The sequence below is a fragment of the Pleurodeles waltl genome, chromosome 7 (genome assembly GCF_031143425.1).
Source record: "Pleurodeles waltl isolate 20211129_DDA chromosome 7, aPleWal1.hap1.20221129, whole genome shotgun sequence".
Taxonomy (NCBI): domain Eukaryota; kingdom Metazoa; phylum Chordata; class Amphibia; order Caudata; family Salamandridae; genus Pleurodeles; species Pleurodeles waltl.
This window is the reverse complement of record NC_090446.1, coordinates 865,220,463-865,243,665: the sequence shown is the minus strand read 5'-3', so window position 1 is coordinate 865,243,665 and position 23,203 is coordinate 865,220,463. Positions and strand designations below refer to the sequence as shown.

The window sequence follows — 23,203 nt, the reverse complement described above, 5'->3', positions numbered from 1 at the left end:
TAGATGTGCTGTGTGACCTATGAAGCCCGACAGCACTGGTATAACAGAGGTGCCCCATAGAGGCCACAATTGCCATAGATGTGTGACTGTTGCATCGGTGTGTCATGTTGTTCATTCCCAGTGGCAAGATTCACAAAGACCCTGACTGCAACTGTGAAGAGAGCACCACTGTCTCCACATTGAGCCATGTATCACTGAACATGTAAGTCAAACCCTAAAATCATGGATTGGGAGCTTATAGCTTGAATTTGAAGACATAAGTCTGCATGTTATAAAGATCAGTAATTACCATTGCAAACTTTTTGTATCAAGATTCAAACAAAATTATGAATGAGTTATCAAACATAGTAGTGCCTAATTGTTTTACTCTGACTTTTTAGTGCTGCTAAAGCACTGTAGATATTGTAGGCACCATATGAGCTGTATTAGGCCACTGTGTATAAATAGTCTAAAAATCGTCGTACCAATCTGCAGCCCTCAGGAAGTGTTGTAGAACCATGTAACTGAGGCCCCATTAATGTGTGTACTAGTTGATATTTCAAAACCAGTCTATATCACACCCAAACACACAATATATCACGCAATACCATAACCTTCAAAACCATATCAAGATTAATTCTCTATCACACCATACAACAAACTGAGCCTCTCCATATCATGCCACATCACAATTCCAGATCACAATATAATGAAAAATCACAGTGTACTGCACGATTTAGCAAGTTGAGATAGGGTATTCAATAGAACTGCACCATAGCACTTGACAGGAAATACAGAGACTTTTCTTTGGAGAATAGATTCAATAGTTTATCTACAATGCCTTCTCTCTGTTTTCACAGATATAGATAGAAACTGATTGTTAGCTCCATTTGGTGTTTTCTTGACTGATCTGTTGTCTTTGTGCTCATTGGGTTCTGTCCACTTCAGGAGTAGTACAAGGTCAGAGTGGCTGTTAAACACTCCTTTAATTTTCTGAATCTGTATGATCACAGCCTACCCTCTCTGATCACATCCACCTCACCTTCGATGTACTCCACATTGTATTATATTTTAATTGCAATTATAAAGTGTTTCCATACACACTACCACTCTTGCAACATTTTATCGACCCACATTGTACTAAAGTACACTTTTTGGCATGGTTAACCCCACTTTTTGCCACTGGTACTGAGGTTTTATGACTGAAGGTGCACTGGGTTCCTGCTAACCAGGTCCCCAGTACCAGTGCTCTTTACCTAAAACAAGGTAAACCAAACTAACTGTGTACAATTGGCACACATTATAGCACCCCTGTAAGTCACTAGTAATTGGTACCCCTGGTACCTAGGCCATGGGTACTAAAGAAGGTCCCTAAGAGCTGCATCATGTATTATGCCATCCTAAGGGATCCCCCTACAAATTGCATACATACTGCTATTGCAGGTTGCCTGACATGGTGCAGACAGAACATCGTGCAACCCCTGTGTGCCATGCCCAAGTCACTGCATCTAATATATGTAAGCCACCCTTACAGCAGGCCTCAGACTCTAAGGCAGACTGCTTTATATTTTATGTGAGGACATATCTGCATGAGCAGATACTCCTCTGTGATGTCTAGTTTGATTACTAGACATTTCAAGTTAACAGGGAAGCCACCTTAAGGTATGTACTGGGCACAGGTCTTTACGAGTTACCCAGCTGCATAGTGGCTTCACTGAAAACTATGGTGTTTGGTATCAAACACCTAGTCTTAATTAATCCTTACTGGTGCCAGTATTGGATTTATTACGACATGCACCCAGAGGGCACCTTAGAGGTGTCCCCCGAAAACCTACTAGTCCTCTAGTATGCTGGCTGACTGGTATCGACCATCCTTCCACCACAGACGTTTTTGACTCCCTGGAGGTGAGAGACCACAATCTCAGAGGCCAGAACCAATACCTGCTCCAGAGGGAGGTGTTATCACCTCCTTCAGCAGGGTGGCTAGTAAATCAGCATTTCTGGGCTGGAAGCTTCAAAGCCTCTGCTGTCCTTTGATATATGACTGTGGCTTCTCCCAGACCTGGGTAAGGCCATCCCCTGCCCCGAGGCCCATTTGGCACTGGAACAGGTGGGAAATTAGTTATGCAGGAGATGTGTTGCACTTCCTGGCTAGTTCCTTCCTTCCCTGAGGTGGGCTACTTGATGTGCTCCACGAAGAAAGGGTTCCGCCGTCTTTTTTTTTTTTGTGGAACTAGGAACTCTGGGACAGGATAATGCCCACTCCCCACAGGAAGTGATCATATAGACTGCATAGTCACCCCAGGGATAAGTAGCCAATTGGCTACTACCCTACACTCCCCAATACATCCCTAAATTCAGTCTTTAGGCGGCCCCTTGACACCATAAACTTAGATTTGTCTGACTGCAAGAAGAAGAAGGACAAAGAAGAGCCGACCAGTGCAAGAACTGTGGAATAGCTGTGGACTTTGGCACCAAAGCCTGCCTACCTGCTCCCGTCCCGACTAGTACAAGATCCCAACAGTTGAATGCAGTTGGGCATCCTCCAAAAGCCTTGCAGGCCGGCCAGCACTTGGCCAACCAGCCAGCATCTCCCTTAGAGTGGAGGATCTACTTCCCTGCACCAGCAGGCACCAACTGCGATTAACTGGTTCGCTGTTTTGCTAACCATCGGATACACCAATGAAGCATCTTGCAGGATCCAGAGTGTCCAGTAGTGCAGCCCCATCGACCCATCCTGTCTTCAAGATGCCTCCCTGCACCAATATCTGGAGTACCACCACCAATTTTAAGCATATTATTTGTGTTCAGTCGGAACACCACTACCTCCAAAACTAAGGAGCGCTTCGAGGGAGGCCAGCTCCACGCCAGAAGTCGTCATGCTGCGTTTCTTTCCCCTCTTCTGCAGGTACCCCAAGAACTGTGAGAGCCTCTGACTCACTAACTGCGCCGGAAAAAACACCTCTGCACCAACGCTCCCCGCTCGTTCTCCCAAAAGTCAACAGTGTCTTTGTGGTCCTGAGCCCCTCTTTAGGTTCTGCTGGAGTGGTTGCCCAGTCCCGACTTACAGCCTCTTTTCCACATGTACTTTTTTCCGTTGACTATCGTGTGTAACGTTCAAGGCTACCACCGCTGGAAGCACTTCTGCACCCAGACACACTAGAGCAGGTAAACCTGACTCGTGGTGTTTTCCCGGACCTTGGCCTCTACTTAGCTTATGTCCAGAAGAACAGTCCTGTAAGTTGTTTGCAAGTGACCCTGTGCAGTGCATAGGTTAACATTACCGCGTTCAAGGCTCATGCCTCAGATTTGACAGCTGTATTTTGTACACTGTGAAAAATAACTAACTTGAAAAGTACTTACCTGATCTTATAGATTCTGATGTCTAAATTAACATAAAAGTCTGTGTTAATTTTCTACTTTGGAGTAGGATTTCCTTATTTGAGTGTGTGTCTCATTTATTGAATTTGTGAGTGTAACAATTGCCCTACACTCCCCTCTAATAAGCCTAAGGCTGGCCAACCACACTACCACAAATAGAGCACCTTGGGATTGTTAAAGCAGGCCCTGTACATTGTGGATACCTGGATTCTCTGCACTGTGCACCCCATTGGTACACTATATAGAGAGACAGCTTCTTGCACTCATCAAACCTCATACATTGTTGCCTCATCTGTTCAAACTTACCAAACCCCATTGTTTCATTATACCTCAGACACCCTCACTTCATCCCTGGCCACTTTTCAGTGGCCACATTGGCAGTTCTGGATAGCTGGCACCTCTTCTTCATTGCTGGCTGCATAGAGTGACATATTTACCCTGAAAGTAATACCACACAACCCCAGTATTACCAGTATATATTAGGGGGCAACATACTAGTCCAGGATTATTGATAAAGGCCTTCAACAAGAATGGGCAACTTTTGGATCACTAAGGAACCAGAGGACACTTACACCCAAACAATACTCCATAGGCAAGCCAAAGGTGTAAACTTGCATTTATTTTTTCCACAGACATGGGTTGATAGTGATTATCCACAATCAGAAGATAACTTTAACAAGGACATGGAACACATTCAAAACAAGAGCTAGTTAAACTGCCAACTAGGGAAATACGTATATGGGAGCTAGGAAATACATGAGATTGTCCATATTCAGACAACTACCACAACAATGGGTATGAAAGTTTAGAAGGCCATGAGAGCTGGTCCAACCCCCTCTCCCAAAAGAGCAACCTTCAGCTAGGGAGGACCATCACTAGATTCTTAAGGGAGTATTATCATGCCATTGGAAATCGTGGGTAACATCAAAATAAAGAATGCACAAAGCCAATAGGTCTGGCTTGTGTTGAGCTCTTAATAAAATATTTTTTAAAAAGCCTACTGCTGTGGAAAAAAAACAATACAAATATTTGTGTGTTTTTTCACAGCAGGAAGCGTTTTAAAAAATATTCTGAATTTGAACTTTCTGAATATAATCTGTCAGATAAATGTAATGTGCAATGATTCAGTGTACATTTGAGATGTAAACTGGTCCCTCACGCATTACAGTGCATGTACATAGGAGTTGGAAGGAAACAGCAGTAGCATGACGTCAGAGAAAAATACTTGTTTGGTCAGAGACAAAGTCCATACTATGTACATTTTAAAGAATTGATAACAGTAGGTTGTGTAGACTGTCTCTTTGCCAAGCCAGACATAAAAACAGCAGAAAGGTGTACAGCAGAAAGAAGCATAGAGCAATCATGAACAAGTTGGTTACAGTAACTGTATAGCTATGGCTTGTATTGCTAGTCCGAGGATATCGCAGGTGGTAGGGTACTGTTGGTTATTTTTTGATTCATGTATTTATTTATATATGCGTTTTTTCGATAGTGCAGGCATTATCCAACGATATTAGAGCACTGTGCAAGATAATTGAACATTACATAAGATTCATAACTTACACCTGTAGTAAGTTGTGGGCGGGTATGAAGCTAACTAAAGTAACCACACAATATTGAGGGAGAAGGATAAGCCCAAATAAAGGCTAAATGAAGTATCGGGCAGTAATGAGGTAGAATGGTAAGCCTAAATAGAGGCTAAATGAAGTATTTGGCAATATCGATGTGGCGGGCTAAACCTAAAAAAGGCTAAATGAAGTATCTGGCAGTATTGAGGTAGAATGGTAAGCCTAAATAGAGGCTAAATGAAGTATTTGGCAATATCGATGTGGCGGGCTAAACCTTAAAAAGGCTAAATGAAGTATCGGGCAATATCGAGCTAGGGTGGTACGCCCAAATAAAGGCTATGTTTCAGGGATGACACAATAGTGTCAAAATGTATAGTGTCAGTATAGAGGGAATCAGTCATGACAGAACTAGTAATAAACTTAAATAACACTTGCATCCTCCCATGCCAGAATCCATAGCTATCAGCAACAAGACACTCCCAAAACTATCTACAATATGTATTTATAAAAAATGAGGTGTATTGAACACATGCAGATGTGGTGGGGCTACATTATCCCCGAGCTATGTTCGCATCACTATGCATGTGCATTATATTTTATTACCTCCCAAAGTCCATGGTGATTTATTCCAAACTGGAAGTGGAAACTGTAGCATTGTATTTAACCTTTAGATCAGCCAACTTAACAGGGTTGATTACTCCATGTTGCTTTTCCTTTCTTAGCTGTAGTTTGCCGGTGTCCACTGGTATGAGCGTCCCGTTCAAGTTTGTCTTTTTTTTTTTTTTTTTTTTTTGCAGCACATCCTTTTGCAGGCCCACTTTCAACATTTTCAAAACTTCTTCGCCCCACTAAACTTGGGCTCTGAGGGCTTGGGTTGTGGGTGTAGAATGTACTATGGTAATCCTAGTGTCCACCCACATCTAATACTGAAATCTAATTTGGGGCAGTCATTGTACAGACAATAAACCCAGAGACAAATCTGGCAGGAACAAAATTTGAGTTTTCTAGCAACCAGAAAGTGGGTGGACAAAAATTGTTTTGTCATCCTGTTTACATTCTTTTCAAGTAAACCCCCAGTTTCATATTTTAAAAGCTCAGGGACAGAAGGCTGGTTGAAAAATTTAGCGTCTTCCAGCAACCAGACAGTAGATGCACAAGAATTGTTTTGGCATCCTGCTTCCCTTCCTTTTGTGCAACATTGTGTTTATTTTAATTAGTGTGGGAACTTGCTAACACTTCCATGCCTAGCACACTTTTATGTGCAGATAAGCTGCTTACCAAATCTGCGTCCCTCTTTATACTACCTTCCATAGCTCATTGATGGGGTGTTTTACACCTCCCACTGACGTTTTCAGACTAATGTGTCCAACAAGGCCCCATATTAACACATGATGAGTCTGTAACGATTGTTTAGATATCCATGCCTGCTAAAGATCACTTTAAGCAAAAAATAATGTTGCACAATATAACAGATCCCTTTCCGCTCTCCCTTTTCAGTTGCCCACTCTGCCTACACCTGTAGAGCAAGGAAATATAGTGTGAGCAACACACATCACTCATTTTCTTACCTTTGAAATCACTGTGTGAAATCATTACTTTCACAGTGTTCACTGCATGATTGGTGGACTACCATGTACCACATTACTCACAGAGGTAATCTGTATGTACTGTAATACAGACTCTTATGTGTATATGTTGCCTTCACCCCTTGAGGAAGCCTTAGAGATAATGGCACATAGATTGAAACATGTTTTGACTGAACCATGTAACATATATTTTGTGTTTTGTAACAGTTGTGTTTATGGATACTTAAATTGAAATCAAGGCTTTAATGTCCTGTTGTACTTTTGAATTGTTACTTTCATTGCAGTGTTATATGCCTTACTCATATGGCTGTTCAGCAGTCTTTTACTAGCAGCAAATCAATTTGCTTTTACTAGCAGCAAATCCATTCCCTCTTCCTCTGAAAAATATGGAAACAACTCATTGTGTGTTTTAAAAGACAGGTTACTCTTCTGCAGGCTATTGAATTCTACTCTAGCCCTACCTACTTTGAGGAAATATGTTGTTGACCATTCCACCCCTTTTGAGTTTGCAAGATTCATAACTGCTTGTTTTGAATTGATTATATCTTCCCATCTTTGTTTACCACAGGAGACACTAACTGGCAAATATGGAGAAGACTCAAAACTTATCTATGACCTCAAGGACCAGGGCGGAGAGCTCCTTTCTCTACGTTACGACTTAACTGTATCCTTTCATTGGTTGATCTGTATGAGCGCTCTCCATCCACTTGATAACTTCATGCCTGTAATCCATATAATATCTGTAAATCAGCTATACAAATCAGGTTGTCAAAAGTGTGTCAGTTCAAGGTAAGGCCAATTCTATTTTAGAATATTAAAACCTAATATCACACACCTCATGCACATTATCTTCTGCCTCTAAGCATAGTAATGACAGGTGTTACTATTACCCAATTGAATGACTGGAGGATGTTTCTATAAAAATACAAAAGTCTTTTCCTTTTCCTAGGAATCTAAGGGGGCTTTGTCATCATGATGACTGTTTCAGTTGAGGATCTTATTCTTTCGCAGCAGATATAAAAGTGTGTTTCTCACCAAGTATGAAGATAATTCATACGACTGAGACTTGTGACAATTTACCCTTTGTCAAGTATTCATTCTACTTTTTGTCTTTTGGGGATCTTTTTTAGGTTGCTTACTCTTTGTCTGAAAAATGAGTGGAGGTGAGATTCCAATATGCTGTGGTTAAAAATCCTTTCCCCAACTTTGTGTTTGTCTTTTCCCACACCTTTTTCAGGTGTTATTTCTCCCTTAACATTTCTCCACTCAGGTACCCTTTGCACGATACCTAGCAATGAATAAAATCACCAATATCAAACGTTACCACATTGCCAAAGTGTACCGGAGAGATAACCCTGCCATGACAAAGGGCCGCTATAGGGAGTTCTACCAGTGTGTAAGTATAAGCTTCTCATGTGTCTGAGGTAGTCATTTTAGCCAGCAGAATAATCTAAATATAATTTCTGGCAATTTCTCTGCTTCTCCAGAAGATTCTTTTTGTAATAGATTGCAGTGATACTGTGAACACCTTCTTGAGCACAGAGCTGATGCTATGTTGTATAGGAGATGCAGGTCACAGATCTAAACTTCTTTCACATCTGGGATCAAGGCACTGTTTCTGCCTTGTGCATAATATGTTACCTATATTGTAAATCATATTTTCTTCTCTGACAGCATCGAATATTTCATACATACAGAAACTTAAATAATTTTCTTTACTTGGTCAGGTAATCTCTGGCAGTAAATCATTAGAGTCAGAGAGGCTCTGATTAGGTCTAGTCTACAGACACTATTTAACTGTTTGGTGTAAAAAGACCTCTTGTGGTCCATACCAAACTCACAGTGGGGTCAGAGTAAGCCTGCTGCCTACCACTCCATTAATACCTTATTTCGGCATCCAGTGCCATAAAAGTCACATAACACCACATTAAATATTAAATTCATAAAATATTGGATTAAAACCAATAAAAGCAGAAGACAATACAATCAAAGTGCAATTCCAAATGACAGTATAAAAGCTAGAAAGAGCTAGTGCAACTACATGGGGAAATTGTAGCTAAGCTGTCTTGGCCAGCTTCCTTCTAATGCGCCACATACCTCCGAGGAATTTAGCATCTGCAATAGTAATGGGCAGGCTAGGGTCTGATTTTAAGATCCTCATAGCTGCAGCATGATCTTGAGTCCCCACCCTTTTGCAGATTTGAACAAGCCATTTCCTACGTGGGGAAGTGTGAAATGGACATGCAGAGAGAACATGGACAATAGACTCCTGAAACAAATTGCAGCAGGGACATAACGAGTTAATGGAGGCCTTATTCCGCCATCTATTGGTAAAAGTTTGAAGACGAAGGGAGCCCAATCTAAATTGCATATAGAGCTTCCTGTCATTTGGGTCTAGAATACCATTCAGGTAGGGCTCCAACAGCCAGGTAGACTTAAAAGCCAGAAACTCACTAGTTAGTCATCCTACAGGGGATGTGGGAGCTATGGTCTGAGCTACCCACTCCCAGTAGCAGGACTTCACTCTTTCTTTGGTTGGTAGGAGCCCTGTGGATGAGCAATTCCATAAGTCTCCCATCCCAGTTGCGATCAAAGGTGATTTAACTAAATTGATCCACTTAATCTTTTTGGAGGTATCCAGCTAACAGACTTCCTTGAAAGCAGTGGCATAGGAGGACATTTCGGGAGTAGCCATGATTGGAGAAGTCCAAAACAGCAGCGGTTTAAGGCCAACTATGGTGGCTACTGGTTTACAAGCCAGATCCAAATGCAAAGGAAGGAGCTGAGTAATCGGGCAGGGAGGTAAGCTTTCTTATGAACACATTTTCTATGCGGGTGAGCTCCTTTACATCCTTGAAGCCCTGGAGTTCTGCCCCATAGAGTGCTGTGCTAACCGGCTTTATATTATAGATCTGTAAAGCTGCAGCTATTGGTCGAGTAGTGGATGCATGGTGCTCCCTGAAAGGAGCTCCCACCAGCTGGCTAAATTTTAATGATGTAGAATTAATATGGGTTTTCCAGGACATTGAGCCCAATAATTTAATCCCCAGATATTCAAAGGTGTTGACTCAGTCTAGTTTAGACCCGCCTAGGGAAAGGTTCCCCCTGTACGATCTGTGCAGGTTCTTAACCATAAACTTGGTTTTGGAAGTATTTATTTCTAAACCTCTCTGAGAACAAAAGTCATCAAATCGATTCAGAAAAAATTGGAGACCCGTCAAGGTTTTAGATTCTATCAAGGTGTCATAAGCAAACAGAAAACAATGTTTTCCTTGCCTCGGGCTGGTACGTCAGAGGGCTGTGAGATGAGGTGCTGAACAACATGGTTCAGATATAAGGGAAAAAAAATTGGAGCTATTACACAACCCTGCTGGACGCCTCTGGCTACCCTGATTAGATCAGTGAGGTCACCTTGCTTTCCCCATTGTATTCTTGCAAAGTTAGCTTCATGTAGTCGAATGATTATAGCCAAGAATTCCGGAGGCATTCCCATCTCGTTAAGAGCCACCCAGAATTGACCTCTGGGGACTAGGTCGAAGGCAGATTTGAGGTCTATGAAGGCTACATAGAGACTCTCTCCCTCTCTCCTCCCAATCACTACAACCTTCCAATACAAAAGCAAAAACCGAAACACTTGGTCTGTGCTGCTAGTTTTGGACATGAAGCCAGCCTGGAATGGTGACAAGATGTTGTTATTAGTGACCCAGTCGTGGATTTTAGATAATAGGGCATGACAGAATCCCTTTTAAATTGTATCTGTGAGGCTTCTAGATCTATAATTGCTGGGTAGGGACCTATCACTTTTCTTATAAATGGGTATTACCTCAGCACACCTCCATGACTCAGGAATAGAAGCTCCCCTAGCAATTGCATTGGATAAAAGGAGGATATACTCAGCCCGTTTGTCAATATTGTGGAGAAAAAGATCACCAGGATACCATCAGGGCCAGCAGCTTTCAAACCTACTATATTGTTGATTGCATCGCGAATGTCTCCCAGGTTAAACAGACCATCCCAGTGGCTAGGACTCAGCTGCAGGGGGAGCTTTAAAAACACCCAGTATGTACATCTAGTATGGAGGAGCAGTTTCCCCACTTCCTCTTCCATCGTAGATATCAATGCTACGCAATGTGTCAGATCTTGGCTGATGGTGGTGAGGATATCGTCTTGAAGGATGACTTTGCTCCATCTTAATCGCGTCTGTTATTTGTCGGTTGGACCACCTTAGTTACTTGAGCGGTGGTTGGCGCATTGTGCACCCGGCCCTATGGGGGCTCTAGGCCAAGACAAAGTTGGGTTATGGTCACTGTCTATTTGGTTCCGGACTACCATACTATCTACTAAATGCCAATGTCTGAGGTCCATCAAAATGTAATCGATGCAACTCTTCCCCTGTGAACCAATAAATGTATAGGCAGCAGGCCTATTGGATTTTGTTCTTCGGTTGACTGCCCTCAGGCCTAGGCCGAGAGTCCAGGCGTTTAACTGCAGAGCAGCCTGGTACCACTTCTTAATGGGGGGGAGCTCAAGCCTGGGTATATGCCATAGATTATTTTCTTCTAGGATATCGTCCATGTTGTCCAAACCAAGGAGTTCGAATGGGACATTAAAATCCCCTGCTACAATAAGAGCATAGTTGGAAGGACTCTCACCCAGCAAGGTCTCAAGAGACTGCAAAGTGGCAGAGTATTTGGGACCCCTTGTCCACCCGGCATAGACGTTAAATATGTCAGTGATAGTGGCCACGGGTCCCTTGAGGCTGATACCAAGAATGTCAGGGCTGTCGGTAGGTAGCCATTTCACTACGCACTGTAGTGCAGTTTTCACCCATATTAAGAGCCCCCCGATTGGCGACCCACCTTATTAAAAATAGCGGGAAGATCAGAGGTTGCATAGCCAGGTTTGTAAGCAGGTTCAACTAGCCAGGTTTCCTTGAAGATGCATATGTCGTATAGGTCAATGAGGGTATTCCACTGAGGTAATAGAAGTTTAGATTTAAGGCCTGCCACACTCCAGGAGACGATGTTTACTTTCCGACAGGTAGTCACAGTATTAGGCGAGGAAGGAGAATTTGCTGGGAAACTAAGGAGCCTGCAGATAATCTACAGGCATCCTTAGTGGCTAGTGAAACAGCCTTGAGTGATACAAAAGGGACCTTCTTTCCTCTCAGACCGGCCGTAGCCACTGAGTAACTAGGAGCACGGAAACGGCTATCAGGACTTGCACAGCTATTGGGACTATCATAAGAGGCCTGTGCCTCGGCCTCTAGGCGTCAGTCTAACTTAGAACAGACCATCAAGGACAGCGCGAGGGAGTGGCACACAAGAAGGTAGGGGTAGGTCAAGTTTGAACTGTATAGTAGACCCATCCGGAAGATTGGTTCTTTGGTCATGGGCCACTAAATCATAAGCTATCTGCCCGTTCTGTAAAAGAAGTTTGATACAAACGGACGGAGAGCTCGGGGACCTATGCCATCTGGCCCTGAGAATATCTTTTCTAATTACTGAGAGACATCCTCTACTATAATGAATCCAGTGGATGACCTTGTTAATCTAGGAGTCTTCCCCTTCCAGCCTCCCCCGACCCCAGGAGTAAAGTTTAGGTACATTGATCATAAAATAAATTTAGGGGAGAAGGGGTGGTGGTTTTGGCAACGTGTGTTGTACAGAAATGTTGATCCTCCCCTTGCGTATGAAGTAGAAAGTTCGGACCTTTGCTCTGTAAATAGTTTGGAGCAAGTTCACTTAACACACCAGCAGGTGCTCGTCAATCCATGGTGCAAGCTCCGACAGGTGTCTTGGGAGTAATGTCCTCATATGGCAAACCTGTGTAACACCCAAGATGTTTTACAAGTGGGGGCATAATAGGGACAGTCAGTACCACAGCAGGAGTGTTAGTTGAGACTGAAATAGTGACGCCTTCCCTAGATATTCTCCCCCTCTCTTCCATAAGACACCCCACAGTGACCACAAGATCGCCAGTCATGCACTTGAGGGCTGCTATTTCTGAAGTGTTTGAATACAACCAGCCAAGGTGTCATGGTTGTTTGATAGGCTGCCTACCCCAGCTTATGCAGAAAAAACTGCGGAGTCCTGAGTCGAGATGGGTCTAAGATACATGTTAATGGTGAGAAGCAATTAGTACAGGGGATGGGAGAGGAAGGGGGGGTTGGAACTGTCCCTGTGTCATGAATGGAGCCAGAACTGGGAAGTAAATCTAAAGACTTTTGGGGCACTATGTTGGTCTTGCTCCTCATCCATACCCTCGTTTTATTAAACATGTTGGATTTACTTTCTTACTTGTTAATCAGCGGTTGGGATACTAAGTGCAGTTTGGGACTCTTTGGTTGATCTGCGTCAGATGATGGAACTAATATTTCCCTGCAATCCGCCAAGAGGTTATCGATGCGATCAAGCACATCATTACAGCCCGACTTTTCAGAATTGTTCTCCTCCTGGGGCCAAAGAGCAGTCTGGGATATGTAGTCCCCCTCCTGAAGTTAGTTGCTTACCATTGGTTGGCTTTCTTACCACTCACATTTGCATGATTTTTATTTGATGGCTTTCCTTCCTCCTCTGTCTTTACCATTCTTGTGATTTGATTACTCATATCCTTCCACTGCTCACATTCTGGGAACTACTTTTTTCTTGTTAATTGAGCACTCATTGAGAGTACCTGTGTTTTTTTTGGCCCTTTCCCTCTTGTGCAGCTTGCACTCCCAAATACCCCCCAGCAACTACCCACAAGCTCTTGTTTCACCCAACCCCTGCCAGCTTGTCTGTAAGAGCACAATAACAAGAATATGTTGCCTGCATATGACTAAAGAGCAGACTTAAAAGATTGTTTTTGTTTTATTAACTGTATTCAACGTTTTGCATGAAAGCACAGGCCTTGGCACACAAAGGCTTCTATTACGTAGGGAAAGGAACTGCTGCATGCACTCAAATGCGGTTTGAAGCAGAAACCATTAGCATGGCTGAAAAAGAGCTATATATTTTCATGAAGGCCCATAAATACACGCCCTGGGCTAGAACTGTTGGCTTTGCCAATCCTTGTTTTATTTATTAATCACCTAACTGTGAGGGCTTACAAGCGACAGTTTGGGGGGTGGGGGACACTTACTTAAATACATAAACAGTTTTTCCTACATGGTTAAGGCACTTCTCCTTTCCTTGTGTTGTATCAGTGCTTTTAAACTTCAATTCATCCAGAGCATAGTGGAGCTCTTGGCAGCCAAATATTTTTCCCATGTGAGTGATGTAAATACCCACAGATAATATTTAACCTCCATGTCACTGGTGCTTTTTCTGTGCCATCTGCTTGATCTTACAGAAATTGAAATAGACCAGTTGTGTCAAACCAGTTTGACAGTACCATTTTTGGGCTAAATCACCTGCAGTGTTGCAGTGCACAGAGTCCTTATACCAGCCCTAATGCCAGCAAAAATAGGGCTCAGAAAATGGTGAAAATTTAGAGTGACTGTGTAGAAAAGGCAGATTTCGTACACAAACTGCCAACATGGTCTAAAAAAAAACTCAGTTCACAGTGTCCTTCTCACACCTGGCATTGGTTGTACTTCTCATTATGCTAATAATGGATTACTGTTCAAACTCTCTCTACCCAAACCATCTGGTCCCTTATCCATACTTAACTTCTTCCGGTGTCCTGGAATATCTCCACCCTGAAGGTCAAGTTGTGGTAATATCTCCATCTTCAAATAAGCCCCCAAGGTTCAATCTTTGCATGGGGCAAATGGCATAGTTCATGGTATAGGTCACCTACTTTGAATTTTAAGGACATTTAAACAAAGAGGCACAGCACTTAAATGTAAACTGTTCTATCGGATAGAGACATCTAGTTGCAGATTCCTTCTCTTTGAATTTTCCAGGCGTCAGACTCTATCTGGAAGACATTTGCACGAGGAATACCCTTGCACGCCATCAAGTTTCTTCATTCAGCATCACGTGGCGTCGCTGGCGCCAAAAGTGATGTCGCGGTCACCTATATATAGCCACCTCAGTGCGCTGACATCAGTTCTTTTCTTTCCACGCCAGTTAGTGCTGATTCTGAGAAAGAGCTACACTGTCGCTTTTTGACAGGTTTTTTCAACGTTTTGTTGACTATTTTTTCTACGTGTGCCAAGGATGTCTTCCAGGAAAGCAGGTTTTAAACCGTGTGGCGCCTGTCACCACACCATGTTGATTACAGACACCCATTTGGTCTGTTTGTCTCGAGCGCGACCATGACTTCATGTCTTGCTCGGACTGCTGGGTGATAGTGCCAAAGGCTTTCAGGAAGCGGTCCCTAAAGCTGCTTGTGGACCGGCAGTCAGTGCCGTTTAGCGTGACTCTTTGGAGGTCTCAGTCCAGATCGAGGAGAAAGTCGTGGGACTGCTCCCGGAGCTCCAAGTCCTATTATACCCACTCTAAGTTATCGGGACATGAAGGGAAGAGGCATAAGAAGCACAAGAAGTTGAAGCATGCTTCAACTTCTCATCTGTCAGCTGATGCGACGACTTCAGAACATTGGTGTTCCAGGCAAGGCTCCATGGACCTGTTGCCAGGTCCGACTTGCAGCCCCCCACATTTCCAGAAGCCGGAGCGACCACTGCTCAACTCAGAGTTTTATGAGGCCATGCGCTCGTTTTTGAGCGGGCCGACCCCTTCAGAGTGCCTCCAGGCCCCCTGGGAGTTGGAGGGGGCCCCATCATGTTCAGCGACAACAGCTCTGGCCTCGGCTTCGAAGGGTTCTTGTGGATCCGAACATGGAACTGGACCAGTCCTGGTCGTGTCAACGCGATCTTCTCCAGCACCAGCCCCAATGCTGATGGTCCTAGCAGCTCCAGCCCTATTCTCATCCCCTGCGACTCTGAGTCGGAACGGCACAGATCGATGCCGACTCCAACGCCAGCAGGGCCTATTGGTCCTAGGTTGTCACTTTAGCATTTTCCCAAGCAGCCAGCCATAAGGTAGGAGTAGGAGAGGTCACTGGACACTTTAGAAAACCAGTTTGAAACATCTTTGGACTGGTGTAAGGAACTGGGTGATGCCAGTGGACTGGACTCATCTCCAGATACTGATTTGCTTTCTCTCCCTATTGTGGCTAAGAGGAGGGAGCATCATATGCAGTGGTGGCAACGAGGGCAGCAGAGGTCCTCGACAATGAACTCCCCTCTGTGGTGGTCAAGACTAACCTCTTGACAGAAGTGCTTCAGCCTGGAGCTTCCTTATCAGAGCCCTTGCTCCCCGTCAATGAATCACTGACTGATGTCTTGCTGGGAACCTGGTCCAAGCCCAGCACAGTGAACAGGACAATTGCCCACCACCATCACCCTACCCCAGGTGACCCAAGTTTCCTCACCTAACTTTCCACCCCTGAGAACTTGGCAGTCCAGACCTCAACTTCCCACAGCGCGTTCCCTGTCGGCCCAGGGAAAAAAAGGCTTGTACTGTGGGAGAGATAATGTTTTCTTTCACCAGTCTAGCATTGGGGCCGGTGAACACTGCGTGCCTTTTGGGCCATTATTCCCACAGGCTGTGCAATACGGTTGCGGAAGTGCTGCCACAGGTCCCAGAGGAGGCCTGGACCGTCCTCTCCCAAGGATGGGATAGATGCAGCAAAAAGGTCATCACTAGGTGTGGATTGGACACAACAGTGTTTAGTACTCCTCGTTGTTGTCTGTTCGTTTGTACAATTTGTATAGCCTGTTATGCAGAGCTTCTTGCTGAAATGGCATAGTACATGTCATAACACTCTTCATTAATGCAAGTGGTTATCTGCTGCTTTCCTTCCCTTCTTTACATTCTCCTGCGCTTAGGCCTCCTTTCGCAAAATACCTCTTATGGAATACCCCAAACAGCTGCAGTGGGTTTAGAGATTGCCCATTATATTGACGGGTTAACTTTATAATCACTATTAATTCCTTGCTTCTTATTGAATTGCTTCATTTCTCTTCTTGTGTCTGCTCCTCCCCTGGCCTGTAGTTTTTTTTACCATGTTTTTGATGGGGTGACCTTTGTCCTTCCACTGCACTATTTTAGGAACTCTTGTATGATATGTGTAGTTATAGATACACATGCTCTGTATGCTCCTGCCATCTAGATTTGGGGTGGGCATGTGCAACTTTTTTTTCTTCACAGAAGTCTTTCAAATCACGAGGGACAGCGGCTCCTCCATGACACTTTTTTGCACTGATGTTGTGTAGAACATCTCCAGAAAACATTGGTAAAGTGAATAGGTCCCAAAAGTGAGAACTCTTGGCTTTGCCAATGCTATGTATTTTTCATGATAAATCAGCAGTTCAGTGTTCAAGGTTTTCTTCTCACTTGTTCTTACTGTTTTCACTAGAGAGAAGGCATTAGCATATGTTTTGAACTTCATTGTTGGAAGCCATATCGTACACTTACTGCTGCTATAATCTTTTACTGAAGGGGTTAAGTACAGATTAATAAAGGAAGTTTTTAATAAGCTGTTAAAACACTTTCTTTGACCATTATTTACACGTGTCTGCGCATCCCTCTGAACACAGCATTTGTCGTTGGTACAGAAAATACTTCTGACAAGCAGTAGTGTACGTTAACACATTTGTTGTTTATCTTAACAGTCTATAGTCTTCTATGCTTTCTGACGGTGTGCTTCAGTTGTCAAGTTAAATTCGGTACAAAACATTTTGTGCTTCTGTTCTGCTTGTCTTTGCTGAAAAAGGGTAACTATGACTCTTCAGTAGAAATAAGTAGAGTATAAGTTAAATAATGGAGCTGCTGTTTGCCATTTATATTTTTTAGCTCATAATTGCTGTCCTGGGAAGGGGTGAGCAAAGACTGCTGCTTTCTAAGCGTTCTTCTGCCTCGTTTTTCTTTGAGAAAACTGCAATAGTTGCCCATCACCAAAAAGTCACTTTTAAAGATATGTGTATGTTTTTTATCGATTCCACAAGTATGGCTCAAAATATCAGCAGACATTTTATTATAATTGTTCTACTTGACCACCTCTTTCTGCTGTGTTGCATGCCTTGTAAAAATTCCAAGGTTTCGCCTCTCTCAGGCAGGAGGCTGTGTTTTCTCAGCATTAACAACCAAAAACTGGGACTCTCCTCTGGCTCATCTTTGGCATTTAACCAGTCCCCCTCTTTCCGCAAACATGGTAGTTTTCCACTTAATCCCCTTGACTTGCTTGGTTTTCCGAAATCTGCTTAATCCTTCAGCGCCAGGGCACCTTCTTGATAGCACTGCTCTGTACAGATAAATTTACATTACCCTACATCTACTACACTTCACTACATCCTTTGCCACAACGGAGGCTTGTGCGTTGGCCCTGTATGTTCTGCATTTGCTGACTCTTATGCTTATTTTTTTGCTAAGAAATGATTTTGATATTCTGAATGTGTTTCAGGATTTTGACATTGCCGGCCAATATGATGCTATGATCCCAGATGCAGAGTGTCTGAAGATTGTGCACGAGATCCTGAGTGAGCTGCAGCTGGGAGACTTTCTGATTAAGGTAGGTCCCTCTGTATACACCCCTAAAGCCTTTTATTCTGAGTGCATTGGAAAGTGTACAAATTTCTTTTCTTTGGGACATTCGGGAGAGAAATAGTTGGACTTGAGTGTTGCCACTGTTGAACATCTGGAAGTGATAGTATGAGATACATATCTATTGGGTCTTGTCCCTCGAACTAAACACAGTTGTCCAACTTTACCTCCGCCACTTGGTAACTTTTTTTATAACATTTGGCCAGCACATGTAGTTGTGACAAGACCACAAGCGTGACAACTTTTGCAAAATTGTAATCCTCATATAATTCCCCTATATGGGAAACTGTGTTGTAAGACTTTAATATGCCTCAGGAGACATTTCTTTTGTAGGTGAATGACAGGCGTATACTGGATGGAATGTTTGCAGTTTGTGGCGTTCCAGACAACAAATTTCGAACGATATGCTCATCTGTTGACAAACTGGACAAGGTAGCACGTTTATATATATATATATTTTTTAATTTAGTGTTTGGGGTGTGACTTAACCAACGTGTGCTTAAGAGTGCACAGTAATAATTGAGAGTTTGGAAAGTAACATTTTATGATTCATTTCTGGTTTTCCTGCAAACGTGTTAATTGAACCTATCCTGCAGCCTCCTGTTAGAACCAATACCACTTTAGTCTTTTTTATTATGCCACCACTCTTCTGTTGGAAAATCACTCCTGAGTCAGTCAATATAAATTCAGAATATGCAGTTCACTGATTTATATTTATTTCTACATGGTATGTACACTGAGCCCATCCATTTATCAGCCCAAATGACATATATCTTATTAGCTGCTTTGATATTTATGCTTTAAAACTCCATCTAGCTTGGGACCTAGTTTTACTTTGGAGTTAGCTGCTTAATTGTCACTCTTTGTGCCCTAACAGTCTGATGTATGTTTTGCTGTGAGCTGGAAGTAATGCCAACATTTTCTTAGCCCTCTTTAGAATTACTCCATTTCTATAATTTCTATTTCTCCCCATTTGCAAGGAGTAGGATTGAGATACAGCTTCAAACTAAGGAGCCAAGTTTAGTAAGGAATAGCATTTTACACATATGTTTGTTAACAAATTAACAGAATTAAGGGAATGGGTTGTCTTCGGAATTTGGACAATGCTTCTGATCCATAATAATCAGTCATGGAACAAGAAATGTATGACTGTGTTTGTCCCATTCTGCTTTAGCTAGCCATGACACTTGCACGACTCCACAGACTTTGAATTTTTTCATAGTGACACCCATGTTGTTCACCGTGCAGCGATGTGAGAGTTTTCATGTGATAGTGTAGAGATTAAAGATGTATTTCATAGGTTATCTACGCATAAATATATTGTATGTGGTGCTTTAACACACAAAATGAAGTGGTATAAAAACTCATACTTCACAGGCTTTTTGGCCTTGTGGTTTATCATGTTACCAGAATGCATCATGGCAATATTGGACCATATTTTACACTGTCATTTTACACATTCTCTCTCACTTGCTCTTTACATTACTTTAAATTCAGAATACATGGAATCGGTTAGAAGATGGAATTCGGGCCTGGAAAGGATGTCTTTTTAAAATAGTACATTTGTAACTGTTCTGGGGGGAGGGGCAATATGGTTTTACTCTTTTGAACTGGTAATGGTAAAGGAACCTGTAGATTTTATTGTGTCTTTTCTTGGCTTTCAGGCTTGGCATTTGTCTTCAGGGGTGTTCTTTCTTTGATAGTCATGGTATTAGAATTTCTGGATTCTCTGGCAATGATGTTGAAACACAGAAGGCTTTTGTCATGATGGGAAGACTATAATTGTTTATTTTCTCTTACATGTTTGGGTTTCCTAACTCATAAACAACTTTAAAAAGTTAGTTTTGCCTTTTAAGGCCACTGCGAGATTGCTGTGTACTTTTACTCCTTTGCTTGTCTAAATCTCGTATCTATTTTCAAATAATGTCCATTTTGTGCTCTTATACCATTTGCTTATTTACACTGGGCAGTCTCTTCTCTTTTCTGAACATCTAAAAGCGGACTGATGATAATTAGTGTCAAAGTGATGTAAATTTTTAGTGCCTGTAGGAGCTTTGATTCTTTACCCTGAGTCTTTAGTGTACGACCCTTTAAAATATTTCTGTGGAAACTATTTACTTAAATGTCTTTGTTGTTCCTGAGTAAAACTAGAAGAGTATTTGACGAGGAAATGTGTCTCCTTTAATTGAATGGCATGTATGTGAATCATTTTTGTAAATATTTTACTATTCCACGATAAAGAAACAAATATCAGACCCACCAATGTCTAAAGGATAAAACTAGTAGTGTTCCATTATCATTCTCCTGTCTGTGAAAGCATGGGGATCTTCAATAGAGAGCCATGTCACAGAACTGTGATTTGAAGGGAAGTATTAATTTACACAGGTTTATTTGAAACCTGGATATTTTTCACTGTTGTGCAGTCAAGTGGTTTGGGGTGGGAGGACACGTGGCGGTACTTGAATAGTATATTTGCTTAAAACCATTCCTCAGATGATAAAGTATAAAATATGTATTATGTTTGTACCCATGGTTCTAGATATTATCAGATTGTGTTTCTCACTAATGCTGTTGTCTCATTTTTTAGACTCCATGGCAGGATGTAAAGAATGAAATGGTAGGGGAAAAAGGGCTCCCTTCTGAGGTTGCTGACCGGATCGGAGAATACGTTCAAATGAATGGTGAGACAATTGTTTGCAGCTGTGTTTTAGTAGTCCTTGTGGCTTGGTTGTGGCTGTCAATTGAACAATACTATTGGTTTTCCACCCCAATCTTCTCTCTTTTATTTTCTTATTTTACAAGTTTTGTGGTACTACCTCAACTAATGCAATCAAATTAGGGTGAAAGAAGGACACGCTATCTTGGTGCTTCATCTCAGAAAAGGGCTGAATTATGTTTTTCATCAAATTTGTGAGGAGTCACAAGAGTGTAATATTCTGGTAGTGGGTCCATCAGTGTGTGCCCTCAACCCTGAAATTTCTCCCACCATTCTTATTTAGACAGAAAGTGGTGTTATTTATGTCGCATTTTGGAAGCTGATCGTGGAGTATCAGCAGGCAAGTGCTTTTGGAATGGATTCCTCGATAGGGCTTGAACAAAGCAGAGTATATATATATATATGTATATGTATGTGTGTATATATATATATATGTTCGATGGCATATGTTGCTGCAGATACACATGTTGAGCACAGTCCGCTGCCTGGTGTTGGGCTCGGAGTATTACAAGTTGTTTTTCTTCGAAGAAGTCTTTTTTGGTCACGGGACCGAAGGACTCCTCCCTCTTCGGCTCCATTGCGCATGGGCGTCGACTCCATCTTAGATTGTTTTTTTCCGCTGTCGGGTTCGGACGTGTTCCTTTTCGCTCCGTATTTCGGTTCGGAAAGTTAGTCAGAATCTCGGAAGAAAGCGTCGGTATTGTTCCGTTCGGTATCGGGATAGTTAGGTACATCGACACCGATCATCGGAAGACTTTGGGGTAGCTTCGATTCCCCCATCGGGGCCTGGTCGACCCGACCGCGTGTGAAGCCGATGGAACGGACCCCGTTCCGTTTCTGCCCAAAATGTCACAGTAAGTATCCTTATACAGATCAGCACTTGGTCTGTAACTTGTGCTTGTCCCCCGAGCACAAGGAGGATACCTGTGAGGCCTGTCGAGCCTTCCGGTCCAGAAAAACACTCCGGGACCGAAGAGCCAGGCGTCTACAAATGGCGTCCACGCCGACAAAACAACGTTTCGACGACGAAGAGGAAACATTCTCGGTTCCGGACTCAGAATCCGGAGACTCCGCCGTCGAACAACAACAACAAACAGTGAGTAAGACGTCGAAAATAAAGACCATCGAAAAAACAAAAGCCCAGGGGACGCCACTGCCAACAGGCCATGGCTCGACCCATAAAACCGGCGACCCGTCGAAGGCGGCGAAAAAGGGCACGCCCATAGCGAAGACACCCGACTCCGGTCGAGGGACCGCCATGGAGCAACCTCGGAGCCGAGATAGCGGCTCCGAGAAGCAAAAACAAGATGCCGACACCGAAAAACATCGGCACCGAGCCACAAAAATTCAGTCGGTACCGAAGCCGAAAAAAGATTCTCTCTCGGCGCCGAAAAGTTCCACACCTCCTTCCTACATAGAGGAACAAGGAATAAGTGGCCAGATGCACAGATTTGGACAAGAGCTCCAAAGTGTAGAATCAGACTACACACAAAAGAGACTGTACATCCAACAAGACACAGGGAAGATATCAACCCTTCCCCCAATAATGAGAAAAAGAAGGATCGGATTTCTCAAGGATGACGCACAACCACAAGCCAAAGTGGTTAAAAAAGTCACGCCTCCGCCCTCTCCACCACAACAGGCATCGCCGGCACAAACTCCGCCACAAATGCACTCACCAGCGCAAACTACTATAAGTCAAGATAATCAGGATCAAGACGCTTGGGACTTATACGACACCCCAGTGCCGGACAATGATCCCGATTCATACCCCACAAAGCCGTCACCGCCAGAGGACAGTACCTCATACTCGCAACTGGTGGCTAGGGCAGCAGAATTCCACAATGTCCAACTGCATTCCGATCCTATAGAGGATGATTTTTTATTTAACACCCTCTCGGCTACACATAGCCAATATCAATGTCTCCCAATGCTACCAGGAATGTTACGGCACGCAAAACAAATTTTTGAAGAGCCCGTAAAATCAAGAGCCATCACCCCAAGGGTGGATAAGAAATATAAACCACCACCCACAGACCCAGTGTTTATTACTTCGCAGTTACCACCTGACTCCGTAGTAGTAGGGGCAGCTCGCAAAAGAGCAAATTCCCATACATCTGGCGACGCCCCACCTCCGGACAAAGAAAGCCGAAAATTTGATGCGGCAGGAAAAAGAGTCGCATCACAGGCAGCCAACCAATGGCGCATCGCAAATTCTCAAGCGCTGCTAGCCCGATATGACCGCGCACACTGGGATGAGATGCAACTTCTCATAGACCATCTTCCCCAGGAATACCAAAAAAGGGCGCAGCAAATAGTTGAAGAGGGACAAACGATCTCGAACAATCAAATCCGCTCTTCAATGGACGCAGCCGATACTGCAGCAAGAACAGTCAACACTGCTGTCACCATAAGGAGACACGCATGGCTCCGCACTTCAGG

General features: G+C 43.2%; 1 protein-coding gene across 1 annotated transcript in view; it reads left to right on the top strand.

Moving 5' to 3' along the window:
- The window catches only part of LOC138245654 (histidine--tRNA ligase, cytoplasmic-like), a 213,916-nt gene that overhangs the window by 46,969 nt on the left and 143,744 nt on the right, over positions 1 to 23,203 (top strand). Inside the window, exons 4-8 of the mRNA XM_069199400.1 lie at positions 7,083 to 7,178; positions 7,785 to 7,910; positions 17,906 to 18,013; positions 18,379 to 18,477; positions 20,633 to 20,726. Coding sequence (XP_069055501.1) covers positions 7,083 to 7,178; positions 7,785 to 7,910; positions 17,906 to 18,013; positions 18,379 to 18,477; positions 20,633 to 20,726 — 523 coding nt within the window. The remainder of the gene's footprint in view (positions 1 to 7,082; positions 7,179 to 7,784; positions 7,911 to 17,905; positions 18,014 to 18,378; positions 18,478 to 20,632; positions 20,727 to 23,203) is intronic.